The following is a 24,059-nucleotide window of genomic DNA, read 5'->3' on the forward strand; positions in this document are numbered from 1 at the left end:
TGTCCTTTGGGTGTGCCAGGAATGGCGAGGCCCTGGCACAGGTTGCCCAGAGAAGCTGTGGCTGCCCCATCCCTGGCAGTGTTCAAGGCCAGGTTGGACGGGGCTTGGAGCAACCTGCCCTAGTGGAAGGTGTCCCTGCCCGTGGCAGGGGGTTGGAACTGGGTGAGCTTTAAGAGCCCTTCCCTGAGGTTGCGGGGTTCCAGGGTTCCATGGGTCCAGGGTTTTAAGGTTCTGGGGTTGTGGATTGTCCAACTGTTGCTTCTTCCAGGCGACCTCTGCGACATGGCCAGTGGCAAGACCCCCCGGCCCATGAGGTCCTCCAGAAGGGCGGATGGATTCCAGAGCAGAGTGGTAGCATCTCGTAATCCGAAGCTGGTCAGAGAGGCAGAAGAGTCTCTCACCACCAGGCAGAGGCTGGCCAGCCCTCGGGAGATGAGGCGGCCCCGGGCTACCCAGCTTCGGGACATGGGTGAAGTCTCCCATCAAAAGGTAGCCTTTCCCTGCTCTTCTCCTTGCCGTTTGATGTGACATTTGAAGAGGGCACGTGCTTGTGGCAGCCTTGCCTCCAGCTTACCCAAGCAGCTTGGTGATGAGGTCCTGTTGTCATTTCCAACTGGTGGTGGTGGAGTTCTTTCTGCTGGGGGAAAGGCAAAAAACACATTTCTCCAATGAGCCATTGAAGTCCTGGTCTGCACAAAGGCAGTGGAACCTCTGCTGCAGTGGGTGGGTTTTGCTGGGCAGAGAAGAGTGGATGCGCTTTGCCTGGATCAGTGTTCTCTTAGATGGATGTTCAAAGCTGCTTTTCTTGCAGGACTGCTCAGTCTAACACACAGTCCAGGTGGGTGGATGACTGAGGTAGGCTGTTGAGCAGAAAGCTGCCAGCAAGAGACCTGATGTAGCACATCGGTTACGGGTTGCCCCAGGCAGCACAGGAGGTGGGAACACGTAAGACGGGCGCCCAAATAACTGGCAGTGCTACAGCTACTGGGCTCGGCCTGAGCGTGGCTTTTGTGGAGAAGCGGGAGAGCTGCCTGTGTCTCTCGAGTGACAGCAGTGCAGCTGGGAGAGGGGAGAGCAAGCAGGGAGGAATTATCTCCAAGTACTGCCTCTGCTGGGTCAGCGTTTGGTCTTTGCGTGCATTTTTCAGAGCTGCTTCTGCAGCGGTGTTCAAGAAACGAGCAGTAAGAGAATACAGTGAAGCATCAACTTAAAGCTCGTGGGGAAAGGGGATACGAATTGCAGTCTAGCTCAAGTTGCCCCGTGATGCTGAGACTTCAGCTGAAACTTCATCCCCATCCAGCATTCACCTCATTTGTCTGTTTCCCTCCTGCCCTGTTTCTTTCTTGTTGGCCTTTCCTCCCTGGTACTGGTGTCTTCCGACTGGTTTCTCGGGTCTGCATCAAAAAACCAAAAAGATATTTGGGATGCGTGGGACTCAGTCTCGCTGTCTCAGAGGGAAGTTCACCTGCAAATTGTTTCCTGTGGAGGCTCCTGGAAACTCCTGGGTTTTGCTTGCTCCCTGAGTGCTCGTGACTGTTCCAGCAAGCGTCTGGAGCTGAGTGAGCCCCTTAGCAGAGGGCTCTGCTGGAGGTGGGCGCTGCTTTGCCTTTTGGAGAAGGCAGCCTGGAGAAACAGCCTGCAAAAGAGCTTCTTAGCTTGAGGCTGCTCAACATGGTCCAGAAACGTTTTGTGAGCTGAGAGCGGAGGTGGGTGGGCTCCCATCTCCTAGTGTGAGCTGGGCAGATGTACTCACCAAGAGACTGTATTTACTGGAGATCAGTGTGGGATCTTCATTCATTAATCTTTCTCCCAGCAGCTGAAGCTCTCTCTGCTCTGTCTTGCATCTGCAGTTCTCAGCAGTTGGCCTGGACCAGAGGTTGTTCCAGCCGTTCCCATCCGAGGTGGTGTTTGAGAACTACGTTCCCCGCCAGTTCTACATAGCGGCGCTAGCTCTGAGGAACATCGACAGGGTAAGTGCTGGGCTGTGGAGGCTGAGCACTGGGCTGGAGGAGGAGAGCAGTGGAATTCACGTGGTGTGCAGCAGAGCAAGTTACCTGCTGCAGCGCAGCGCATCCAGAATAAAATGTCTCAGCAGCGTGATTCTGCAAGATGGGGGAAATGTTGCCATGCTGGGGATTCTGCCGCTGGTTTTGGCCGCGCACTGGTGGTAACTAAGCCAAAGGAGCTTTCTGAGCCAGCATGCTTCCCCTTGAAAGCCCTGGACTGATGGGAATGTCGAGGGCTGGGCAGTGCTTGCCTGCTGTCATGCTTTACCGCGAGTGTGCACCATGTCCCGGTGGCTCCTTGGTTAATCCTGGTTTCTGGCAGGGCATGTTTCCCTCTCTCAGCCTGTTGAGCCCCCTGTGTGCAACTCCGTGTCAAAGCACAGGGCTTGAGTTTTCTCCACTTTGTGCTGGAGTAAGTTGTAACTCCTGGCATTAGCACTCCAGGCTGGGTGTTTTGGAAGAGCAGGGGAAACAGGCTGGCTTAGCAGCAGCAGTTAAAGGGGAGGACTTGAGGTGCCACTTGAGGCTCCTGCTAAGCTTAGTTCGGTTCTGCTCAGGTGTTTCTAAGCCAGCGTGGCTGTGCTTTCTCTTTGGAGAATCCCAGCACAGGCAGGGTAATGTGCTCCTGAAGGTCTCCAACTTGAACGGGAAAGATTGTGATCCTGTTGAGATTTCCTAAGAAAAATGAGCAGGGAGAAGTTGAGAAGTGGCAGCAACTTTGTTCTGCTCTGCTGTAGAGGGGGAAATGGAGACCTTTTGAATTTCAGCTGGGGAAACGTTTGCTCCAGTGAGGCATGTGCCAAGAGCAAGCTGGTGGGAAAAGACAGGAGGGAGGAAAGGGGCTGAGTTCAACGTCCTGTCGCGGAGCGCTTTCTTCCGCACAGGGATTCTCTTGGTACGTAAGAGGAAGTGTGCTGGAAGCAGAGAAAGGTGAGAAACAGGCGTAATTCAGGATCCGGTTGTGTAAGAAAGAGCAAGACGTGTGTGTGAGAGGAGGGCACAGCGGGGAGCGGGGGGGAGGTGGAAGTGTGCAGGTGAATTAACGCCCTCCTCAAATCTCCCTGTTGGGAGAAACAAAGGAGGGGACAAAAGGAGTGACACCGTCAGGGCTTAATGTAGGGGGAGGAACAGCAAGAGAAGTCAGAGTATCTCCTGAGATAACAGGTTTTACAGGGACGTGGTAGAGCATGGAAGAGCCTTTGGCAAGGAAGGATGAAGGTATGGTCCCTCAGTTACTCCCAGAGAGTACTGTGTCATTCCTGGTGTAGCTTGGGCATACTGGGAAGTTGCAATGTGGGTACCTATGCCCAAGGGACACCACTGGTGTGGTTCACAGTGACTTTGGGCAATCTTTGCTGCAGGTGTGCCCTTTGCTTATTAAAATGGGCCTCAGCTTCTCTTTTCCTACTGCTCTGCTTCATTCCCACTGTGCCTTTTGGCTTCAGCTGCTCCCTCATCCGTGCAGCACCTCAGAATGTTTGCCTTTGCCAAGTACCAGCAAAGAGGCAAACAGTGAATTTGCTCTATTCGTGCTTCCCAAGTGGAAAACAACACCTGCATTGATGTTGGTGCCATTCCCAATAAAACGTAATAGACTGGTAACAGCTGCAGCTTGGGATTTCTATGCCCTGTGAAGGGGAGGCAGTGTGTGAACTGTTGATTTTACCCAAAATGAGAATCAGTTGTGAAGCTGGTACAACCTCAGGCGTCGGAGAGCCCTGGTGTAAAAGGCAGATCAGCTCTAAGGAAAACCCTTGGCATATTTAAATGCACAAAGATAGAGATGCTAATCCCAAGAGAGTTCATTATGTTCTAATTTTGCTGGGTTTTGGTCATGTCCTGGAGAAAAGGAACATTGTGCTCTGTCTCACGAGTTTCCCACATTCCTCGGAATCCTACTGATGTATCCTGCGTGGTAGCTGAGGTTGTCTACCCCCTAAAACTGCAGCTAGCAGCAATGTGTAACAGAGGCAAAGTGTAATCGAGCCCAATAGGTGCTCTGTATTCACTCCGATACGGAAGTGCTGCACTCTATGCTTACTGCTCTTGCCTACTTGCTGTCGAATTGCTTTCCTGTCTTCAGGCTGCTCCTCAGCACCCTCAGAGGCATCCTGGGTGGCTCTTGCTGAAGATCTTTGCCACCTGGGCTCACGTGCCAAGGGACTTGGCGACCAGAACGTGTGGCTGCAGTGGGAAATGGGCTCCTGGAGCTTGCTGCCCCAGGGCATTGGTGGGAGCAAAGGGTGTTTAGAGCGTCCAGGGCTGCCTTGGCCATGGGTCACCAGGCTTGGGTCAGGGGTGCAGAATGAGCCTCCATTTTTTCCAAGGCTCGTCGTGTTCATCAGTGGAGCTGCCTGCCATTCAAAGTCTCCTTGTTATGCTTTCTGAGATGAGATTGGGTGCTGGGGCGTTGCTGCCTGTGTGCTAGAGAATGTCTGTTTGCTGTCTCCGTGCCTGTGGTATCCATCGTAGAGGCACGTTGGGTGTTCTCATCTCTGCACCAGCCTTTCCTTGTATTACGGATCTCCCTTGCTGCTTTGCAGCCCCCTTTAAATTCTCTTAGCCATCTGCTTCTTCCTGGGGTTGTTCTTTTGTCTTCCTGCGCTCGTCCTTTTGCTCTTGAGGTAAGCTTTTATTCTCAGGAAGCCCAGAGTGTCTGTGGTCTGCTTCTCTTGCTGGTCCACCGCCATGACTAGCACCGCAGCTTGACCACCCCGCTCCACCCTGGTGTGTCAGAAGTGACTTCCTTCCCTCCCCGTATAACGCACGCTGGTTTGCCTTCAGATAATACATTCCCCCTCCAGAGGTATGACTGCATGGATGTGTGCAGGCAGAAGCAAGCATGTTCTTTGGGCTTGTTGAATTCGCAGGTGACTTGAGGTACTGCATCTCCTTCCTGCTGCCTTCAGAGCAGGGCGTGTTGTTCCTACTGTCTCTGTGCTGCAGCTGTGTAGCTCAGCAGAAGGGATTCAAGTCCACCCTCGTGTGTTACGTGCGTGTAGCTTCAGAGCTAAAAGTGTTTTGGAAAGGTGGTAAGGAAGGATGTCACATGGCCTGTCCTGGTCCCTTCTCATGTTTCCACAAGCGACAAAATCCTACTTGTGTCTTCCCTGCAGGTTCCTCGTCTGCTGAACGTCATCCTGGGGAACTCTCCTTACTTCGAGTTGATCAGCCCGAGTAATGAGGACTATAAGGTAGCACCGGGCATGTCTTCAACCTACCGCATCCTTTTCAGACCTGATGAGGACAAGGTGAGAGTGGAGGTCCCGAGAGATGGCGCCTTGAGGGGAAGGTGAACCTGCAGGGCTGGGTTCCAAAGCAGGCATGTGGTGTGGGTTTTGAAGAAGTGGCCTGCGTTCAGTGGAGTTGCACTGGATCTAGACCTGGGGGAGACTCTTCCCTGGGGGTGAAGGTTGTGCTCCCATAGGCTGGAGGCTCTTGCCTGTTTCAGGCTGTTTTCCCCTTCAGTGGTGGAATATTTAACGTAACGTCTGTTGGCTTCAGGGCTGAGAGTCTGCTGCCTGTGCATGGCCTTTTCCTCATCTTCTGTTTGCTGCTTAAATGTAGTTCAATACTCTGGCCTACCCTCGGGCAGCATGCCTGTAGAGACTAAAGAGGATCTGCCCCATGGTCCCTGGCTGCCCCTGCTTGTGAAATAATCTGTAATGAAAGGCCATGAAGGTAAAAAGTGCATGTACATTACCGAATGCTACTGTGAGAGTCACAGAAACCAGCAGCTCTTCTTCTGCCATGGGCATGGTGCTAAAGGCACTGTGCTGAGATTGTTTCTCTCCCTGCAGGATTATTTCGACGAGCTTATCATCATCACAGAGAGGGAGAAGTTCTTTGTGCCTATCCGAGCCATAGGTGCCCGAGCCAGCCTGGACTTCCCTGAGCAGCTGAACTTCTCCGAGTGTCCAGTCAGGTTCAGCACCCAGAAAACTCTGCTGGTGCGCAACGTGGGGAAGCGGGAGGCTTGCTACAGCATCACCACTCTGAGGTAAAGGAGCTCATCCCTTGCGCAAAACGCTGTTGCGTGGTCATGGGCTTGTAAACTGTGAGAAAAAGGAGGCAGAGCATCTGAGGTGCTGGAGATGGGCAGGACACGTGGGGTTTGCCATTGCTTGCAGTGTTTTGAGAAAGCTCTGCAAGCAAGTTTTACACTGCAGTGGTGTCTCCAACGCAGCATCTTGCAGGTCTGATGCTGTTGGGTTGGAAGAGGCAAGGTAGGAAGGCAGCTTGACTGCTGAAGAAGGTGCTGTGTGGCAGAGGACAGTTCGAGGGGCTCAGGTCACGGATCCCAAACACAGCATCAAGAAACAGGCAAGCAATGAGCTGGTGAGAGGCACCACCACAGTAAATACCCAGTGAAGTCTAGCATCTATTTGCAAGGCGCTTGCCAACTACTCTACTGGGTAATAGGGCGTGTGTGGAGAGCTCCTTGACAAGGGTTTTAAGAGTTCCCGAACTTCGGCAATGAACTATTTCAGTCCCAAGTTGCAATAAAGAAATGGGAAGCATTAGGAAAGTTTTAAGTGAACTACACAAAAAAGCAGAATTCTGAGTAACTGGATTGCACGTGTGCAGAGGTGAAGAGCTGAGAACTGAGAACTGGGTGCAGAGTGTGGGGGGCTGGGGTCGTGGTATACCGCGGGATCTTCTGAGGTCTGGTTCTCTTTCAGCAGGGAGAGTCACCCGCTCTATTTCTGATCCTGGATGTTCTGGTTTTCTTGTACCGACTGTGGTTTGCTTGCTCCTTGCTTGCACAAGTGAGCTGAAGCGAACTAGACTGCAAACTTAACGGAGGGCCCGGATCTCCCATACAGTCCTGATCTCTCTCTTTGTGTTGCAGCCCTTTCTCTGTGGATCCCTCCATTGGGACTCTTGGCGTTGGAGAAGCGATGGAAGTCACGGTGGAATTCCACCCACCAAAGACCGGTGTTTATACGAGTCCAATGATCGTTCACTATGACACAGGTAAGCGCGTGGTGCACCCTCCGTGTGTCCTTCGAAACAGAGCGCTGTCTGCGCTGTCTGTCATCATCTGGTGGCTTCATTGTCCTGTTGAATCCCTTCTGCAAGGTTCCTTCACGCTGAGTAGAGCAAAGCTCCCCTGCTGGCTGCCAGATATTCCTGTGCTGGAATATTTCAGCCTGTAACAAGGCAGGCAGATCTTCCTGCGCACGGTGCACCGGGGGCGATGGCGAATATTCTGGGTGCTCCATTGCAGAAGAACTCACAGCAGGGAGCCTGACTGAAAAGGAGATGGCTTTTAACGTGCAAGAGAGCTCTCTGAAGAGCCTGCAACCTGTCCCCTAGAGCTCTCCTGACGGGTCATTGCTTTTCATCCCGATCTGTTGTGTTACAGTTCCCGGGAAGGCCTTTGAGGTAGAGACCCTCTTCTTGTGATGTGCTGCATGGGTACAGTTGGTGCTGTGCTGAGAGCTGGGCCATGCTGAGGACTTGTGACCAGGAGGAGCAGTAACTGTGGCAGCGGTAGCCATTAGGGTGCTCTGAGCTTTGCTGTAGCCTGGGAATGATTCTGTAGAAACCGCCTTGTTAGCAGCAGTTCTTTAGTGGTGAGGTTTATGAGCAAGCTGCTGCTAGGGCTGGCTGGAGTCACTAATGTGAGGGTGCAATGATGTCTGAAGGTAGGTCGTGAACACCACCTTGGAGAAACACTTTGAAATGGCTGTGCTGCTGTGCGTGTTGCTCTGGTGCTGGAAGTAAGTCTCCAGCCTTCCAGAGGACACTTACCCTAGTGAAGGGACTCACTTCTCCGGTGGTGAAGTGGTAACAGCAGCACGTTTGACAAGGAAGAATGTGCGGGCAGTGGTGAGGCACCTGGCTGTGACCGTAGCAGGAGCCAAAGAAGGAGTTGGCAGATGGATCCGAGGGCCCAGTAGCAGCCTGTTGAGTGCAGAGCTCAGCACAGAAGCTGCTCTGTAGTTTCCATTGTTGTTTCTGCCCTTCTCCATTGCATTTCAAATGCTCCCGCTTGGGTTCTGAGATCAGAGCTATGCCCAATATTTCAGGACCAGGAGATGAGGATGACACGACACTGGGGGCATCTCCTGCCTGCAGGAGACCCTGGGCAAGGCATGGCTGAGGTGGCGCTCCTCAGCGTCCCTGAGTGACTTGGATGTAGAATTCCCTGTGACCTGAGTGGGATGGCAGCCCAAAGGGCACCCGGGCACATCTGAAAAGATACATCTCCACGAACGTCCCCCAAAATAAGGTGCCTAAGGTGGTGGCAGGACATCCTCATGCTGTAGCATGTGCAGCTGTCAGGATATGCTAAGTGTCCTGATCCGGGGAACTGCTTATGCAGCTCAAAACTGCAGCTCTTTCTTCTGTTGCCTGCAGATTGCTCTGTTCCTTGTACTTCCGTCAGCAAGTGAGATGAGGCGAGACTTGCTTTTGCTTTGTTCCAGGTGAAGATGTTCACAAAAGCCTTTGTGGAACAGCTGTAAATGTCAACATCAGGCTTGACAAGAGCTCCTTGACAGTTGAGAAGACTTCTGTCACGCTGTCAAAGCTAAGATCCCTGGTCATCCACAATCAGAGTGCCATCTCGGCCCACTTCCAGTGGAAGCGTTTTGTTGATCAGGAAGAGGAGGAGCGGCAGAAGCTGAGGTTTGTTTGAGAGATTCGTCTCAGAAAGATAGATGCCCCAGGGGAAAACTAACACACGGTCTCAGAGGGCTGTTGGGGCTTTTGAACGGATTAGGGCACGTAAACCCATGCACAGCGTGGAGCTTAACCCTTGCCATTGCGGTCCCAGCCATGCTACAGCTGAGGATGATGTTTTGGGGAGAGAAGGTTGAGTGCAATCACTGGATTACCTGAGAGGGCAAACTCACGTTTGGGAGCGGCAAACTATTGAGTTCAGAGATCCGTGCACTACGGAGAGTCCATGAGGCTGAGGAAGGTGTCAGCACTCGGTACCTGGGACTGCACTGAGCAGTAGCCCTGAAGAGCTGCAGGTGGCACAGCTATTGTGATACTCTAGCAGTTTCTTCTTTGATAAGCTGGCAGGCTCCTTTTCCAGTCACAGGCAGGGTAGAGTGCTTGGTTGGCCCAGAAGGTGGAGGCCGTCTTGCCGTAGGCTGGGGAATTGCCTTTCAGTGTCCTGGTTTCTGGCCCAACGAGGTGTTTCTCCCCTTCCTCATAGGCTGGGCAGATGTGGAGGGCTCTGTGGGGAAGGGAGGGCAGCCAGGACTTGGAAGTGCTTTTGGGCTTCAGCAACATGTGTCGTCGTGGTGGTGAGAGATGGGGCAGGTTCTTCCAAGGGTGTCTCTGGCGAAGCTTTGAAATTGCCATTTCAGGCAGCAGAGAAACACTCACAGCCTGGGGGGATGAACTGGAAATGACACTTTAAAGCTTATGTGACTTGGGCAATCCTTGTGCGACTTTTCAGGCTCAGATGGGTGCAGATATACAGGAGTTAGTCTGAACCCAGAGCTGATCAGGAAACTGCCTTGAACTGCAGCACTTTTCAAGGGCTTTGAGCACATCAAGTTCAGCGTAATTAGGTCAGAAATGCCTCAAAGGCCAGAACTAGTTTTCCACTGTTGTCTGTTTTTAATGACACAGTGTGTGAGTTCTGTGCAAACGCACTGAGTTAAAAGAAAATCTCGTGAGCTTGCCTTGATTCTTCCCTGGACCATTTCTTTAGCATCTCTCCCCACCTGCCTGTCTCGGACTTGACCCTGGGTGATCCTCTGTCCCCTCAGAAGCCACCAGCTTTCCCCAGAGTTCACTTCAACCTGATTTTTTACGTATGAGACTTGCTGTCGTGCCAGTCTCTGTCCTTGACTCTGAGCACGACGCTTGGTTCCTCCTTACTCGTAGTTTTGGGGATGGTCCAAGGTCACCGTCCTGCTGTCAGAGAAGCTTTTGAGATCTCAGAGGAGAGAGGGCCTTTTCCTGAGAGGAGGCAGTGCAGGAGCCTGTGTTGGGATGTGACCCCAAAAGACATGGCCCATTAGAAGGTGTCCCTCCTGCAGCGCTTTTGGGGATGTGATTCTGGCCTGCTGACGGAGCTTGAGTTGAGGGCTGCTCATGCCAGTGTGTGGAAGCCCTCCTCATGCACAGCATGTGCGCGAGGCTCAGTGTGTGTGCAGCAAGTAACGTCCTTGCCTGTTTCCCTTCTCTTTGCGTTTGGATTTAGCTGGGTGATGATCGTTCACACGGTGTTGCCTCGATTTGCTGCACGTGGAGCTTTCCCCTGGTCCCCCAGTGCTGTCACCCGCTGGTTCTTCATGGCCAGGGGACTGGAGCGTGAAGGGGGGACAGCAGTGTGCCAGCAAGGAGCAACCGCTCTGCAGCAGGGCTCCCCTTTCATCTCCCGCTTGTGATCTTTAAACACTAGAATGATTTCTGCTGCAGCCGCCAATAAAGGGAGAGGTTAAGTGCATCACAGCTCTGCAGTGGAGGCCAAAACGAGGGAAAAGATGAGGTGGTTCAAGATTCCACGTAGGGTTTGCATTCAGAGATGCTGGTCCTGACTTCTTTACTAGGTGATGCTGGGCAGAGTCCCTTCGTCTCTTGGCACCTCTGTTTTCATGCTCAGAAAGCCATTTGTGTCACTGAAGTGATGGGATGCCCAAATCCGTTGCTTTGCTTTGGAAGTGCACCGGGATCCTCTGGTGGAAGGCTGTGCAGATACTGTCTCCTCACCCCTGTGGGTGCAAAAGGGAAGGGGAAAAGTGTGATGCTGGTAACGAGCAGCTGAAAGCCAGTTGCTTCTCCCCTCCCAATGCAGGAGGCTTTTTCTTGAGGGCTGCCAGCTTTAAGAAACCTCTTGTTAGCTCGTCAGTGAGGAGTAAAAATCCTTGCTGTGCTGGGAAGAACGGCAATAATGGGATCCATGTGGGAGCCTGTGTCTCAGGGTCAGCCCTGTGCTGAGCTGCTGCTCTTCCTCGCCGAGTGCTTTGCTGCTCGTGCACTGACACGACAGGCTTTGCAAATCTGCTGCTTATTCAATTATCTGCTTGGTTCGTCTCTCCCATGGCACAGGCTGCAGAGGCTGGAAGAGGACAAGCTGGTTGATGTTCCTACAGAGCACGGGCTGGTCCCCCCTCTCAGAGAACACCCTTCCCTTCCCATCTGCAGCTCCCAGAACCAGGGGACAGAGGTGCAGGGAGGCTCCATGCCTTTCTGCAGTGATATTTTCACCATTGTGCCCATGGTAAGTGATGGCTGAGAACCTCCCTTCCTGCTGCTCCTCCTCCTTCTCATCTCTGAAGGAGGTCCCTTGGCAGATCCCACATCAGCTGCTTGATGTGCCAAGAGAGGAGACATCCGGTTTCTGGTGAGGCTAGGGGCACTTGTTGCAAAAAGCATTTCTGAACAGCAGCAAGAGCCGACCCCAGGCTGGGCTCTGCTGCAAGGGCTGTGAATTAAGGGCACTTCATGAGTGTCCTCACAGTGTTCAGAGGTATCAGTTATTCTCCGTAAGGACACATTCCCACGTAGCGCGCGGGGGTGAAGAAAGGACACTGGTGCACTGTTAGTTCACATACTGACCTGCAGAATGCAATGGTCCTGGGTGGAAAGGAGGCCAAATTGAGCCCAAGCACAGCAATCCCTTCCTAAAACCTGGATTTATACCACGTCTGAGTCTCCCTTCCAGTGTCGTCTGTGAGCCTGGACACGAGGCTGGCAGGTTTAAACGGGCTTTTTGAGTTCTACTGCAGATAGGTAGAGAAAACTGCTCACTTTCCTGGTGATGCCAGCAAAAACCCCATGGCCTTCAATCAGCCAGAGCCTGCCTTCTGAGTATTTGCATGGTCTTGAGATGAAGAATGGCTGCTGTCTGAGCAGCGCAGCATCCCTTCTCGTCTTGGAGTAAACCCTGGAATAATCCCAACCTCTTCTTTCTTTTACAGTGGGTGAAAGTAGTTTATTTTTTCTATTTTGTTTTCCGAGGAAGGGGCTGCTGTTCTCTTCTTGGTTGCTCCTGCAGCCCATGTAAGGCTGAGAGGTGCCTTTCCTTAAACCAGTTGCAGGAAGTGAGAGCCTATAGAAACCAGGGATGCCTCCTGAAATGTGTGGCAGGACTTCCTGGGACTGAGCACCAGTGCCAGGATCCTCTGCGAGAGCAGCAGAGAGTTGCAGAAACTGGTAGCGTGGCCCAGACTTAAATCCGCGAGCAAGAGCTCAGTCTCTTCTGAGGGGAACAAAATGCCCCTTCCGGGTGCCAGTAAAGGCGAGGGACTTTGGAAGCTGCTGCTTCCAAGCTCTCCTGTAAATCCTGTTGGCAAGCGTTGCTTGCTCCTTGCTCTTTGCTGATGCTCTAAATAAAGGCTTCCAGGGCTGCAGTGGAAACAAGAATGTGATGTTTGAAGATAAATGGTTTGCTGTCACTTCTGTTTCAGGAGGGAGATGTCTTGCCCAATTCTTCCCTTGAAATCAATGTGATCTTTAAGCCCGAAGAAGCCAGAGTCTACCAAGAGACAGTCTACTGTGACATCTCAGGTACAGCTCTTTCCTCCTGCTCCTGTTCCCACAGAGGAGGTAGAAACACTCTTCCAGCCCACTCGGACCTCATGTAGTTCTGGAGGGCTCAACAGGGCAGTGCTGGCACACGCCGCTGTCCCCGTGGTTCCCGGTGGTCTCCTGTCAGAGGCCAGGGCTCAGGATGCCTGGCTCTGCCTTCCTGATCCCAGAAGTGACCAAGCAGTGAAGGAATAAGCTTTCCCGCCATGGCTTTGCCAGCATTTGCAACACAGCTTTAGTGAAGGAGCACCAGGCCCCTGTAGACCAGTTACCTCCAAGATGAGTCTTTGTGGCGTGGCTCTCTCCTCCTTCTCGTGCTGCTCACTTTGTGTGCAGAGTAGGCTGGGATGGCAGTGAGAGCTCATCCAAAATTTGAGCCAGGATTCAGGCACCTTAGGCTGCTTCAGTGGCTGAGAGCAGCCTTCAGACTGAAGATCTTGTGCTCTGTCATCTCTAGCAAATGTAAGGGAAAGGACCCACCTTGGAGTTTAGCTGTAAGCCTTGAGGTCTCGGTTGCCTTTGCACCAAGGGATGTGCACGTTAGCAGTACATTTATGGCTTATGTGATCTGCTCAGTGAGAAGGCTGGTTTTCCATGACTGGAGAGAGAGCCTTCATCGGGGACTGGAGAGATAAGACAAGGGCTGATGGGTTCGAGCTTAAACAGGGGAGATTTAGTTTAGATATACAGAAGAAATTCTTTCCTGTGAGAGTGGTGAGGCACTGGAAGAGGCTGCCCAAGGAAGTTGCTCCACCCGTGGCAATGTTCAAGTTCAGGCTGGACGGGACTTGAAGCAAGCTGCTCTAGTGGAAGGTGTCCCTGTCCATGGCAAGGGGTTGGAACTGGGTGATCTTAAGGTCCTTTCCAACGCAAACCATTCTGTGGTTCTCTGAGACACCAGCCCAGGGGGTTGGTTAGAAATGAGAAAGCAGCCCCAAGGCGCATGTCCTGAGGGACGAGATGGGTCCCGTGTCTTCTCCTGGAGCATCTAGAGCTGGTTCCATCCAGCCCAGGGACCGGCAGCAGCACTGAGACAACCTGTAAAGTGCCGCGTAGCAGAGGGAATTGCACTCACAGAGATTTCCCTCCACAGGCTGTGAGACCAGGCTGCCCCTGTGCATCAGCGGGGAAGGCGTCGGGCCCCAGGTCCAACTCAGCTGTGACCAGCTGAGCATCGGGGAGGTGACTGTTGGCTCAAGCCACAGCTACAGGGTGAGCAGGACGGGGCGCAGGGCATGGGGTGGATCCGGATGGCTCCCGGGCAGCAGCGAGCCTCGTGGAGCTGTGGGATGGGTCTGAATCAACTTGGTGGTGCTGAGCAGGCGCTTGGCACTGCAGGTCAAGTGGAGTGCTCTGTGTCAGGGGAATAAGCCCAGAGTGGCTCTGTTTGTGTGAAGTTATCCCTGCTTTGCATGGAAAAAATCCCCGAGGCAGAACTCGTCCTGTTGTATTTGGCAGCAGTGCTCAGCATCTTCTGCCTTTTACAGATGTTAATTGCTAAAACAGAAAAGAAGTGAGCCTTCTGTAAGCAAAGAGGATTCCTCATGTATTTCCATGTTGCCTTCTCGCTGCTGCTGCAGGTGTTCCTGCTCAACAGAGGAGTTACTGAGACTCCCTTCAGCGTGGTCCCTCCGGAGAGAGCTCTGGGCTCCTGCTTCACCTTTGGCCCCCGGGACGGCATGCTTTTGCCTTTTGATCATCAGGCCATCTGGATCTCCTTCAATGCCAGTGTCATGGGGCAGTTCACAGAGGAATTCCAGTTCAATGTGAAGGGATCCCCTGAGCCTCTGACGCTGACTGTGAGGTGAGGAGGGTTCTAAGAGCTTGGCGGCCACATCTGTATCTCTCTCTGGGTAGTCATCTCCCACCTACCTCATTTGCTGATGGAGCAGAGAAAGAAAAGGCTTGTCTGAGGTCTTGATCTTGGCTCTCATCCTGGCATCCCCACACTAGGAGCCCACACTAACCTTGACTCCAGTTTGACGCTGACTCCTTGCGACCGCAGCAGCAAATGAAGTGGAATTGTCAGCAAGAGGGAACCATGGAATAGGTTGGGTTGAACACACCAGTTGCTGTGGTCCTTGATTTTGAGCTGAGAGGCAGAGCTGGCATTGGTTGGCATCAACCATGAAATAAATTAATGGGTGTTGTGCAGCTTCACGTGGTGATTCAGGTGGATGTTGGTGAGTCCTGGCGTTTGGAGCCTTCAAGTCTGCTGAATTTAAGGGCAGGTGAGGAGATGCGGTGTGTTCAGGTTCCGTTATGCCTGCAACTACTTGAAAGGAGGATGGAGCCAGGAGGTGGCTGGTCTCTTCTCCCAAGTAACAAGGGAAAGGACAAGAGGAAACGGCCTCAGTGTGTGCAGGGCAGATTTAGACTTGATGTTAGGAACTTGATGATCTTAAAGGTCTTTTCCAGCGTAGATGATTTGACGATTCTGTGTTGGGTGGTTTAAGACGTGTTGCTCTTGGATGGGTCAGCTGGTGCCCTGGTGGTTGGCTGATGTTTTCCTCCAAGATTCAACTGTCCGCTCTGTTGAGCTGTTGCGGCTCTTGTCAAGGGATGTCTGGGGCTCCCCCGGCTTCGTGTCTCAAAGTCCTGCCCCCATAACGATTGCGTGGATCAAGATCTTCTGAGCAAGGTGTTCCTGTACTCCATGGGAAGAGCGGTTCCAGCTAAGAAATGCCAAAGCAGGAAAGCTGTGGCTGGGAAGGGTAGTTACATTGAGTGTGCTTTACTGGGGACACCCCTGTGTCCAACACATTACAGATGGGGAAACTGAGGCACGCAGCCATCACTTGTTTGGTGTCCTTCCTCAGGCCATCAACAACCTGGGGGCATACCCTGCATGACACTGTGCCCCAAGCCCCACAAGCAGCTATGGGCTGCTGACCGCTTTGCTTTGGCTGCCTCCCGTCCACCTGGATGCTGTGCTGAGCATGAGGGTGAGGGCTTGATGTGAAACCCCCTGAGGTTCTCAGGCCGGCTTTTACCCACCGGAACGGTAAGGAAAGCTGAAGGCTTTGCAGTTCTCTTTAACCGAGGCCATGTCTCCTCTGCCTTTGTCCTCACAGTGGCTGTGTCACTGGGCCGGCGTTTCATTTCAATGTATCGTCCCTCCGCTTCGGTGAAGTCTCCTTTGGTGAGTGTGCCCTGGGCTTGGGCTGCAGGGTGGGAGGTCTAGGCAGTATTTTGCCATCATGAGATCAAACAGAACCAGACAGAATGGCACAGAGCCAATTGAATGGTTCAAATAGAACGGAGGGAGTAGAAAGTCAGTGTTCTCTGGTGTCCCTCACAGTCAGTCCAGCCCCAATCTGCCAGTCCTCAGCAACAGAATGACTGTGAAAGTCTTTCTTGTCCGCGGCCAACTGGAGAAGGGAGTTGAAGGCAAGTTGTAGGTGCCCTGGGTGAATTTTGCTGTTGTGAGGCAAGGGCACCATTTACCCACCTGACCATTAGCGTGAGAAATCAATTAGTGCTGTGAGGCCAACTCGTTGTCAGCTCCCAGGTAACATGGCCAAGCAGTAGCTCCGCATTGGGCGCCCATGTCTTCAGACATGGGCTCCTCCTTCCCCACCAAAAGCCCAGCTCTGCTGACAGAGCTGGCGGCTGTGCACCCAGAGCTTCTCCACTGAGATGCAGATTCTGGTTCTCCACCTCAGTCTCGCAAAGGACTTCTCACTGAGATGGTCTCAAGTTTAAATGTGAACTCAACCCCCCAGATCAGCTGCGATTGTGTCAGTGGCTTCCATTATGGAAAGCAAGTACCAAAGCTGAAGCCATGTCAGCCTTTGTGGGGTAATGAAAGGCGGTGTGCAGCATGGCCGTTTGTCCCCACTCCTTTGGGAGGGTGAGACACAGGTCCTGCTTGTTCTTGAGCAAGCATCAGGTTTGCCTCCAGTGAAGTGGGCCGTGAGCTGCCACAGGCTCAGTCTCGATTGTCCCAAACCAGGAGATGCACCGAGGTTCCTGTCTGGAGAAACTGCTTCAGAGTGCTCTGCATCATGCTGTGGCTGCCAATTTCATCTTTCCTTTCCTTTCCTGGATCATCTCTTTGATGACAACATACTGCTTTTATCTCTCGAAAACTGTGGGAGTGTTTGTGGAGTTCACAGGGACTTTTCTGGACTGACTTTTGAGAGTAAATGTTCTGGATGCACCGTCATGGTTGAGAAGGAATTGGTGCTGGTCTGGGGGAGGTGAGAGCTCCTCACAGTTAGAGACACTTGTGTCAGAGTGGCATTTCTGTGTGACAAGCGTAAAAGGGACCGTCATTGACGACGACTTCCCCACAGAGCTTCTCAATCAGCTGTAATTGCCATTGAAAGGAGGCAAACTCCAAGCGCAGTTTTTTATCACCGCAGGATGTCCACCCCAGGAGTCACGGGATAATAAACTCCTGTTGTGTCCTTTTCCCAGGCTTTCCTCGCACCCTGTGCTGCCGCCTCACTAACACTTCCTCGGTGCCCTTCAACTTCAACCTTCGCATTCCTGGGGACGGCTCGGGAGCACCCAGCGTGACCAGTTTTGCTCAGGTGTCAGACAGCACTGGTCCGTCGTGGAGAAAGCGAGCCCCAGGTGCCAAGAAGCCAGCTGAATTTACTATCAGGCCCTGCACAGGGACCATCTGCGCCAAGGGACACTTGGATATCCAGGTACGCGAAGAGTCCAGCCCTGTGTGCTTCAGAGGTGGAGCTGGAGCTTCGGTGGCATTGAGGGGGCTTTAGCACTGCTGGCTCTGAGCATCCTGCGAGTAAGAGTTGGGCACTAGTGTTGGGCTCTACATCTGCCCTGGCAACGCAAAGCGCATTCAGTAATTCAGGTATTGTCCAAAGACTTCTGTTACTGCCAGAGACTGTGCTCTACACATGAACCAGCAGAAGAATTAAAGGCAAACATCACAGAATCCTAGCCTGTTTTGGGTTGGAAGGGACCTTACAGCTCATCCAGTTCCAGCCCCCTGCCATGGGCAGGGACACCTTCCACCAGACGAGGCTGCTCCAAGCCACATCCAAACTGGCCCTGAACACCGCCAGGGATGGGGCAGCCGCAGCTTCCCTGGGCAACCGGTGCCAGGGCCTCAGCCCCCGCACAAGGAAGAACTTCTTCCTGATACCTCATCTTCCTCATATCTACTAAATCCTCCCTTTCCTTGCTGTGGAAGGAGATGTGGAGGGCACTGCATATGGCCGATGGGTTTTGGGAGTGATGAAGTATTTGATGCTCTTGTCTTCCAGGTCACCCTGTGCTCCAACACCGTGAAGAGATACAAGCTGGCCCTGGTGGTTGATGTGGATGGTGTTGGCAGAGAGGTGTTATCACTGCCCGTCAGAGCCAGGTACCAACGCTTCCCTTGCAGCCCCTCTTCTTTCCCTATGCATCTGCCAGAAGCAAGTGGTGCTGCCTTGCGTAGAGCTGGCTGGCTCCAGCTCCAAACGAGGAACATTGCTCAATGAGCTAGTTCTGCCCAGCTAGACAGGAGAACAGCAACGCATGGAAAGCAGTCCATGATGAGCAGCACTTGTGCTCAGCCACAGGCACGGCCCAGGGCCTTCTCCTACAGGAAACTGTGATTATATTCCTTATCGGCCTGCTCTGGGGGCTTGAGGTGTAATGTTTCCAAAGGGCCGCCTCTCCTCCTTCCTGCAAGTGTTGGACTTGTGCTGGGTTGTGGCCAGAATCCAGGACTGGTTTGGGCCACAGCAAGCAGCTGCTGCAAGCTGTTGTCTGCCTCAGTTAAGGAGGGGCCGTGCAGACGGGCAAGGGGCTTAGGGCAGGACTGGTGAGGGAAAAGTAAAGGCGAGATCTTGTGACAGACAAAGTAGTCCTTGGTGTGGAAGGTGAGCTCAGGTTTTTGTGCTTCCATCTGGCTCTGCTGAGCATTGATGTTCTCGGAGTTAAGCTCAAAGTTGTTCTTGCTTCAGCCACATTCAGGCCTGTTGTGCTGCGGTGGGCGTCAGTTCAACGGCAAGAGGGATGCATTTCACCGGTGCTGTTCCCTCTCCCGGGCAGAGTTGTGCAGTCAGTGCCTGGGCTGCAGTTGTGTAGAACAAGTGCAAATGGGAGCAGCTGGCGTGCGGACCCGTTGGGAAAGGAGCAAGGCAGCCACAGGGCCTGGGAGAGGGTTATCGCTCACGGCGCAGGGCAGGTGGTGGCCTGCACCCTGCGTTGCTGGGGTAAAGGGCTGGATTTCAGGCAGGGACACAGCGGTGTTTTCCCTGAGACACTGGAGTCTGGTGTTCCTGGAGCCTTGGCGAGCGCTGCTCCTCGGTGGGAAAGCTCCCTCAGAGCTCACACCTCGCTGGGGCCATTGAGAGGGTCCTTGCGAGCCTCCTGGGGCAAAGGAGGGGCAAAGCTGACCTGGGACAGGGCACCGTGCTCTGCCTGGGCACTGAGCAGCTTTTGTGATGCTGAGACTCAGGGTCTGCCCCTCTTTTGCAAGAGGTTGTTGGGTAAAAAGAAGTTGAAGGCTGTTTCTCACTGTAGGCGTATCAAATGTCTATTTGACGGTGACAAATGGGCCGTGCTCCATTTGGTGCTCATTGAGAAGTAAACAAGTAAGCAACGCTGTGTCAGAATCTAATTCCCTTTTGCTCATCTCTCTGCCTAGATGTGTAATTCCCCCGCTGCGAGTGCTCCACCCGGCTCTGACCTTTGGACGATGCTCTCTCAAAGTCCCTTACCAGCAGATGCTGACCCTTGTGAACGACAGCAACCTTCCAGGCTGCTACTGGGCTCTTCCTCAGGTTTGGCATCGCATCCGCCTCCTGCCTCCAATGTCACCTAGGGGTTTGTTAGGGAAAAAACGGGTTTGGTTAAGATGTTGCTGGTTTGTATTCAACCCTAAAGGTTTGCTGGGAACAGGAAGCTACCTGAATATCAGCTCCAGGAAGCAGCTTAAACTCTCCAGGAAGCAGATTATATTCAAGTCTTCAGGATGCTTTCAATGCGGGAGAACTTGTAGGGTTGTGAAAAGCTGCTGCAAGGAGGCTGCCAGCACGGGACGGGGGGTTGTGGAGGCAGCAGCTGTTGGCCCCCCTCGGGATGCTGAACCCATACATGTCTTGCATCTTGAGTTGTGCCTTTCTGCTTTCTCCTAGGCATTTTTAGACACATGTGTGAGTTGCCGTTGTGGTAGATGTTAAAGAGTTGAAAGTTTCCTCAAAGGTCAGTCTGAAGCCGTGTTTGGTTCTGTCCCTTATAGGAGAACAAGGATGCTGCTGCTGTGTGGTACTCCAGCCCTGAGCCCCGTGGGATTATCCAGCCTCAGAGCTCGGTGGAGATCCCGTTCACACTGGAAGTCCAGGTGACGGGAAAGCAGGACACCGTTGCACGTGTTGCGGTGTTTGGGAGTAAAGAATCCCCACTGGTGAGTGCTGGGGCAGACGTGTGCCTTTGTGCCTCTCATCTTGGTGGGATGTAGAGCGTACAGGGGTTCTTCCAGGGAAAATGATCTATGGCTGTTGTCTACAAGGAAAGAAGGCATTCATGGCATAAGCAACACTAATGCCTGGAGAAGACATGGGACTGAGTGACCCTGTGCCCGGTCAATCCATCCTCAAGGCGCTGCGCTCGTGCTCGGCTGCTGCTCGCAGCCCGCAAATGCTCATCAAAACCTGGCTGGGTGTTGCCTGCACAAATGGGAGTTTCTGGGTGTCATTTCCTCTAGGTCTGCCTTATGGCTTGAGTGCAGCTTCGGGAGCTGGTAGCCACATCCAAGCTGGCCTTGAACAGTGCCACGGATGGGGCAGCCATAGCTCCTCTGGGCAGCCTGTGCCAGCCATAGCTCCTCTTGGCAACCTGTGCCAGAGCCTCACCACCCCTCACAGGGAAGAGCTTCTTCCCAGGATCCCATATTGATCACCACCCCCCCCCCCCGTCAATTTAGAGCCATCCTTCCCTGTTCTGTCCCCACAGGCCCTTATCCAAAGCCCCTCTCAAGGTTTCTTGTTGGCCCCTTTAGGCACTGGAAGGTGCTTTAAGGTCTCCCCAGAGCCCTCCCTTCTTCAGGCTCTACAAGCCTGGTTAAGGCTTGGGGTGTTTGGAGCTGGGGAAATCCCGCCAGACTGGATAAATTCTCATTGGTTTTAGTGATGTGAGAAGGGGGTTTAGCAAAAGGATCCACATTCCTCCTCCGCTAGTTTGTGCCCCTTCTGCAGGAACAAACTTTTGGGTCTCAGGCTGTCAGCAGAAAAAAATACTGCTTGAATGATGCAATTAATAATGAATGTCTTGGTGCAATAAAGAAGTAATACCAGGAATGCACACAAGCACAAATGAGAGGCAACTAACTTGCATGATCTCTACTGAGAAGAGCTTTGCTTCCAGCCTCTACTGGTTTTCACAGGGGAAGCTTTGGGAAGGTTGAAGAAGTTCCTGTGCAGTGTGGCTGTGCAGCCGCAGCAGTCAGGGAGGGTGGTTTATGGCATGATGGAGCAGTACAAGGAGCAGGCGTAGGCACAGAGTAGCGGAAGGAGAGCTGACAGCATGGAGGAGGTGTGAAAAGCATGCGTGGGAGATGGGGGTTCTGTATCCCCTCATAACGGAATCTTGTGGCTTTCAGATCTGCAGGGACCACTCCAGGTGCCACCTTTGCTCCAGCCTTCCTGTTTCAGCCTCACAACCCTGACAGCTTCAAACAGTCAGAATTCCCTCAGCCTACGAGCCCCCTTAGAGCTGTCCAGTCATTCTAAACCTTCCCTGTTGTTTTTTTCTCTTTCCTGCCTGCCTCCTGGAGCAGGAAATCCATTTATTGAGCACTGGAGAAGGACCAGTTGTCCACGTGCACCCAAGTGAGATAAATTTTGGCAGCATCCAAGTTCTACAAGATGCTTCCCGGACCCTTCACCTCTCCAATCAGTCTGTCATCCCCGCATCCTTCTCGGCAAAGATGGTAAGTGTCGCTGGGGCTGTTTTCCAGAGCAAGTGAGTGGCCCATAGCAGCCTGTGACTGGAGCACTTATTTCTATGCAACATTTCCACGTCACTGAGATGTGTCTGAGAGAGAAAGCCAGATGTTCCATCCGAGTGCAGCAAGAGGAGCCTGGCTCCGGGGGCACTTGTAGCTGGGGCACCCGTCAGTAAAACAGAGTTTGCAGAGATGTTTGAGCAGAAAGGAGTTCATTTCTGCAAGTTCTCCCTTTATTTTGTGGAAGGCGTTTAGCTGTGAGAGTCTTTGTTTTTGGAACTGAGAGGTCTGTCCTCAAGGCGCTTAGGGTGAAGTGGGTTTCACACCTCCTCGGGGGTCAAACCAGCTGGGTTGTTGCCCAGAAGCAGACTTGTAAGGGTTGTGTACCTGCAGAGCCTGTGTGCTCTGTAACATTGTAGAGCATGTGGCTGCAGAAAGAGGCTGTTTAATTCCTGGAGGCGGCAGGGTGGAACAGGCTGCGGAGCAGAAGGAGGTTGTGGGGTCTTCTGACAGGGGCTGATGCAGCCAGGAAGGGCTCGTGTGCTGGGTCTGCGGGGTGCTCCCCACCGGAGGGGCGTCTGTGAGGGGCTTGAGAGGAGGTTTGTTCTTCTGCAGGCTGGGTTGTTGAAGTTCTGGAGCCGCTTCACGCAGGCCTGTGGCTGGGGACTTGGTTGTGTCTGCGCATGAGGCATCCAGCAGGGTGTGAGAGCACAGGCTCAGCCCCCTGGGCAAGGAGGAGGGGGCTGAATTTCCCTCCTGCTGCTTTTCCAGGCGTTTGGGGGTTAAATAGAACCTCAAAGTGGGGGATTCGCAGGCAGCTTGCTTTGTCCGCACCATAAAAATCTGCTTTTGACCTCTGCAAAGAGCAAGCACCCCAGTGCCCTCAGCAGCTGCCTCCTTCAGTGCCCTTTCTTACTTGCTGGTAAGCAAAGCAATTATTACTCTGCTCGTCAGGGGAAAGCAAACATGTCCTGTTGCGCTGTGCCTATTGGCAACTGAATTACAGAGGGTTAGAAGTCTTCAAGACAGCTGTGCTTCTAGAAGCAAGCTGAGAGCTTTTCCCAAAGGCAAAGCAGGAGCAGTTTGGTTCTTAAATGTTGCGCTTGGCAGCAGCTGGGCAAGCCGTAGCCGTGCCCTGGAGAGCCGCAATGCGCAGAGTGGTGTCCCTGGCCTCCCCAGCCTGGCAGGGAGGGCAGATGCGATCATGGAGGGGTGAGCTGTGGACAGGGAGCACAAATGGAGACAAGCTCTGCCCCTTGATCCCGTAAAACATCCCGTTGACGGTGCTCGGGGCAGAGGCTAAACCACAGTGGTCCCCGTGCTTGTGCTGAGGAGATGCTGATGCTGAGGAGGCAGGAGGAGGCCGGTTGTTGGCGGGAGCATGTAGCCAGCCTCAGGCTCTGATCTCCGCCTCCTGCAGGGCTCGGGGTGCTTTTGGGCTGTTTCCTGCCACTGGCTGTTTGTGTGGATAAGGAGCAGCTTTGAAATGAAGAACAGAGGGTCCCCCCCACCGGGAATGCTGAACCACCTGGGACAAGGCTCTGCAGCCAGCTGGTGCAGGACGGGGTTTATTTCCCCTTCATGAGCAGCCCTACGAGGACAGTGACTCAGCCTGACTGAGAATGGGAATGCTGTTGTTAGAGCTACGGGAATGGGAATGCTGTTGTTAGAGCTACGGCTCTCGCTAGAGCTACGGCTTGATCAAGTGCAGCTGCATTTGTAACGTGGAGTTCTGCTTCCTCTGTCACTTGTGCAAGGCCAGAGTGACCAGATCACTTCAGTGACTCATCTGTAAACAGATTCAAGAGAGCTGATTGTGGTGTCTCCTCAGTCATCCCTTGGGGCAGCTATCCGTCCCTTCCTCCCTCTCTCCTTCCCTCCCTCCATCCGTCAGCTGCACACTGGTGTCCATTGTAACCAGATTGTGGAAGCTTTCATTCACGATGGACGTCTGTGCTGGGATAAGATTCTGATTATCGTGGTGAACTTCTGAAGTGGTGGATCCCAGCCCTTACTGGTTACTCAGGAGCTCTGATGCCCAATAGTACAAGAAGCTGCTATAGGGTCAGAAATAGCCACTGTCTTTGTGCATGCAGTGCATGCAGCTACGGCATCATTTTGCGGCGCACTCAAGGATAAGCAAGTAGCAGAGATGTTATCAGAGGTTGGGTATTTGTCTTGAAAGTGGGGGTATTTTGTAGCGTGGCTCCAAGAGGTTTCTTGTCTCTGAGACACAGGCTGGATTGGGGGCAGGCAGAAGCTGACCTAGAAACCCAAGGGAATGTGTCTCGGCAGAGCCTTGTGGCCCTGGCAGGTCTCCTGTTCAGCAGTGCACGGTGCTGCCCCTTGGAGCCAGAGCAGATGCTGACTGAAAGAATGAGGAGAGGATGCAAATCGTCCTCCCCTGGCCTGGGCTGTTGGCGTGGGCTGTTGGCCTGGGCGGGCCCAGCAGGGCTGTGCTGGGTCACGCCAGGGAGTTGAAGGTCTGGCTCCGTCGAGACCCCCATCCTCATTCCTCAGGAATAGTTTCTGGGGTACAATTTTCTGGCGGGCTTGTTGCCAAGCTTTGATAAATGAGCTTTGTCAGGGAGCAGACTCTCAGATTCACGTTTGGAGCGGAGCTCTCAGGGCTCCTTTCC

The 24,059-nt window shown here is 53.2% G+C and overlaps 1 protein-coding gene across 1 annotated transcript in view; it reads left to right on the plus strand.

Moving 5' to 3' along the window:
• Positions 1 to 399: 399 nt before the first annotated feature.
• Positions 400 to 24,059, plus strand: part of LOC136005927 (hydrocephalus-inducing protein homolog) — a gene marked incomplete at its 5' end in the record, with an annotated part of 44,733 nt that continues 21,073 nt past the window's right edge. Inside the window, 12 exons of the mRNA XM_065663818.1 lie at positions 400 to 489; positions 1,851 to 1,970; positions 5,123 to 5,257; positions 5,807 to 6,006; positions 6,859 to 6,983; positions 8,441 to 8,642; positions 9,685 to 9,787; positions 17,000 to 17,167; positions 17,750 to 17,850; positions 19,123 to 19,258; positions 19,717 to 19,881; positions 21,253 to 21,405. Coding sequence (XP_065519890.1) covers positions 400 to 489; positions 1,851 to 1,970; positions 5,123 to 5,257; positions 5,807 to 6,006; positions 6,859 to 6,983; positions 8,441 to 8,642; positions 9,685 to 9,787; positions 17,000 to 17,167; positions 17,750 to 17,850; positions 19,123 to 19,258; positions 19,717 to 19,881; positions 21,253 to 21,405 — 1,698 coding nt within the window. The remainder of the gene's footprint in view (positions 490 to 1,850; positions 1,971 to 5,122; positions 5,258 to 5,806; positions 6,007 to 6,858; positions 6,984 to 8,440; positions 8,643 to 9,684; positions 9,788 to 16,999; positions 17,168 to 17,749; positions 17,851 to 19,122; positions 19,259 to 19,716; positions 19,882 to 21,252; positions 21,406 to 24,059) is intronic.

Source organism: Lathamus discolor, chromosome Z, assembly GCF_037157495.1.
Source record: "Lathamus discolor isolate bLatDis1 chromosome Z, bLatDis1.hap1, whole genome shotgun sequence".
Lineage (NCBI taxonomy): Eukaryota > Metazoa > Chordata > Aves > Psittaciformes > Psittacidae > Lathamus > Lathamus discolor.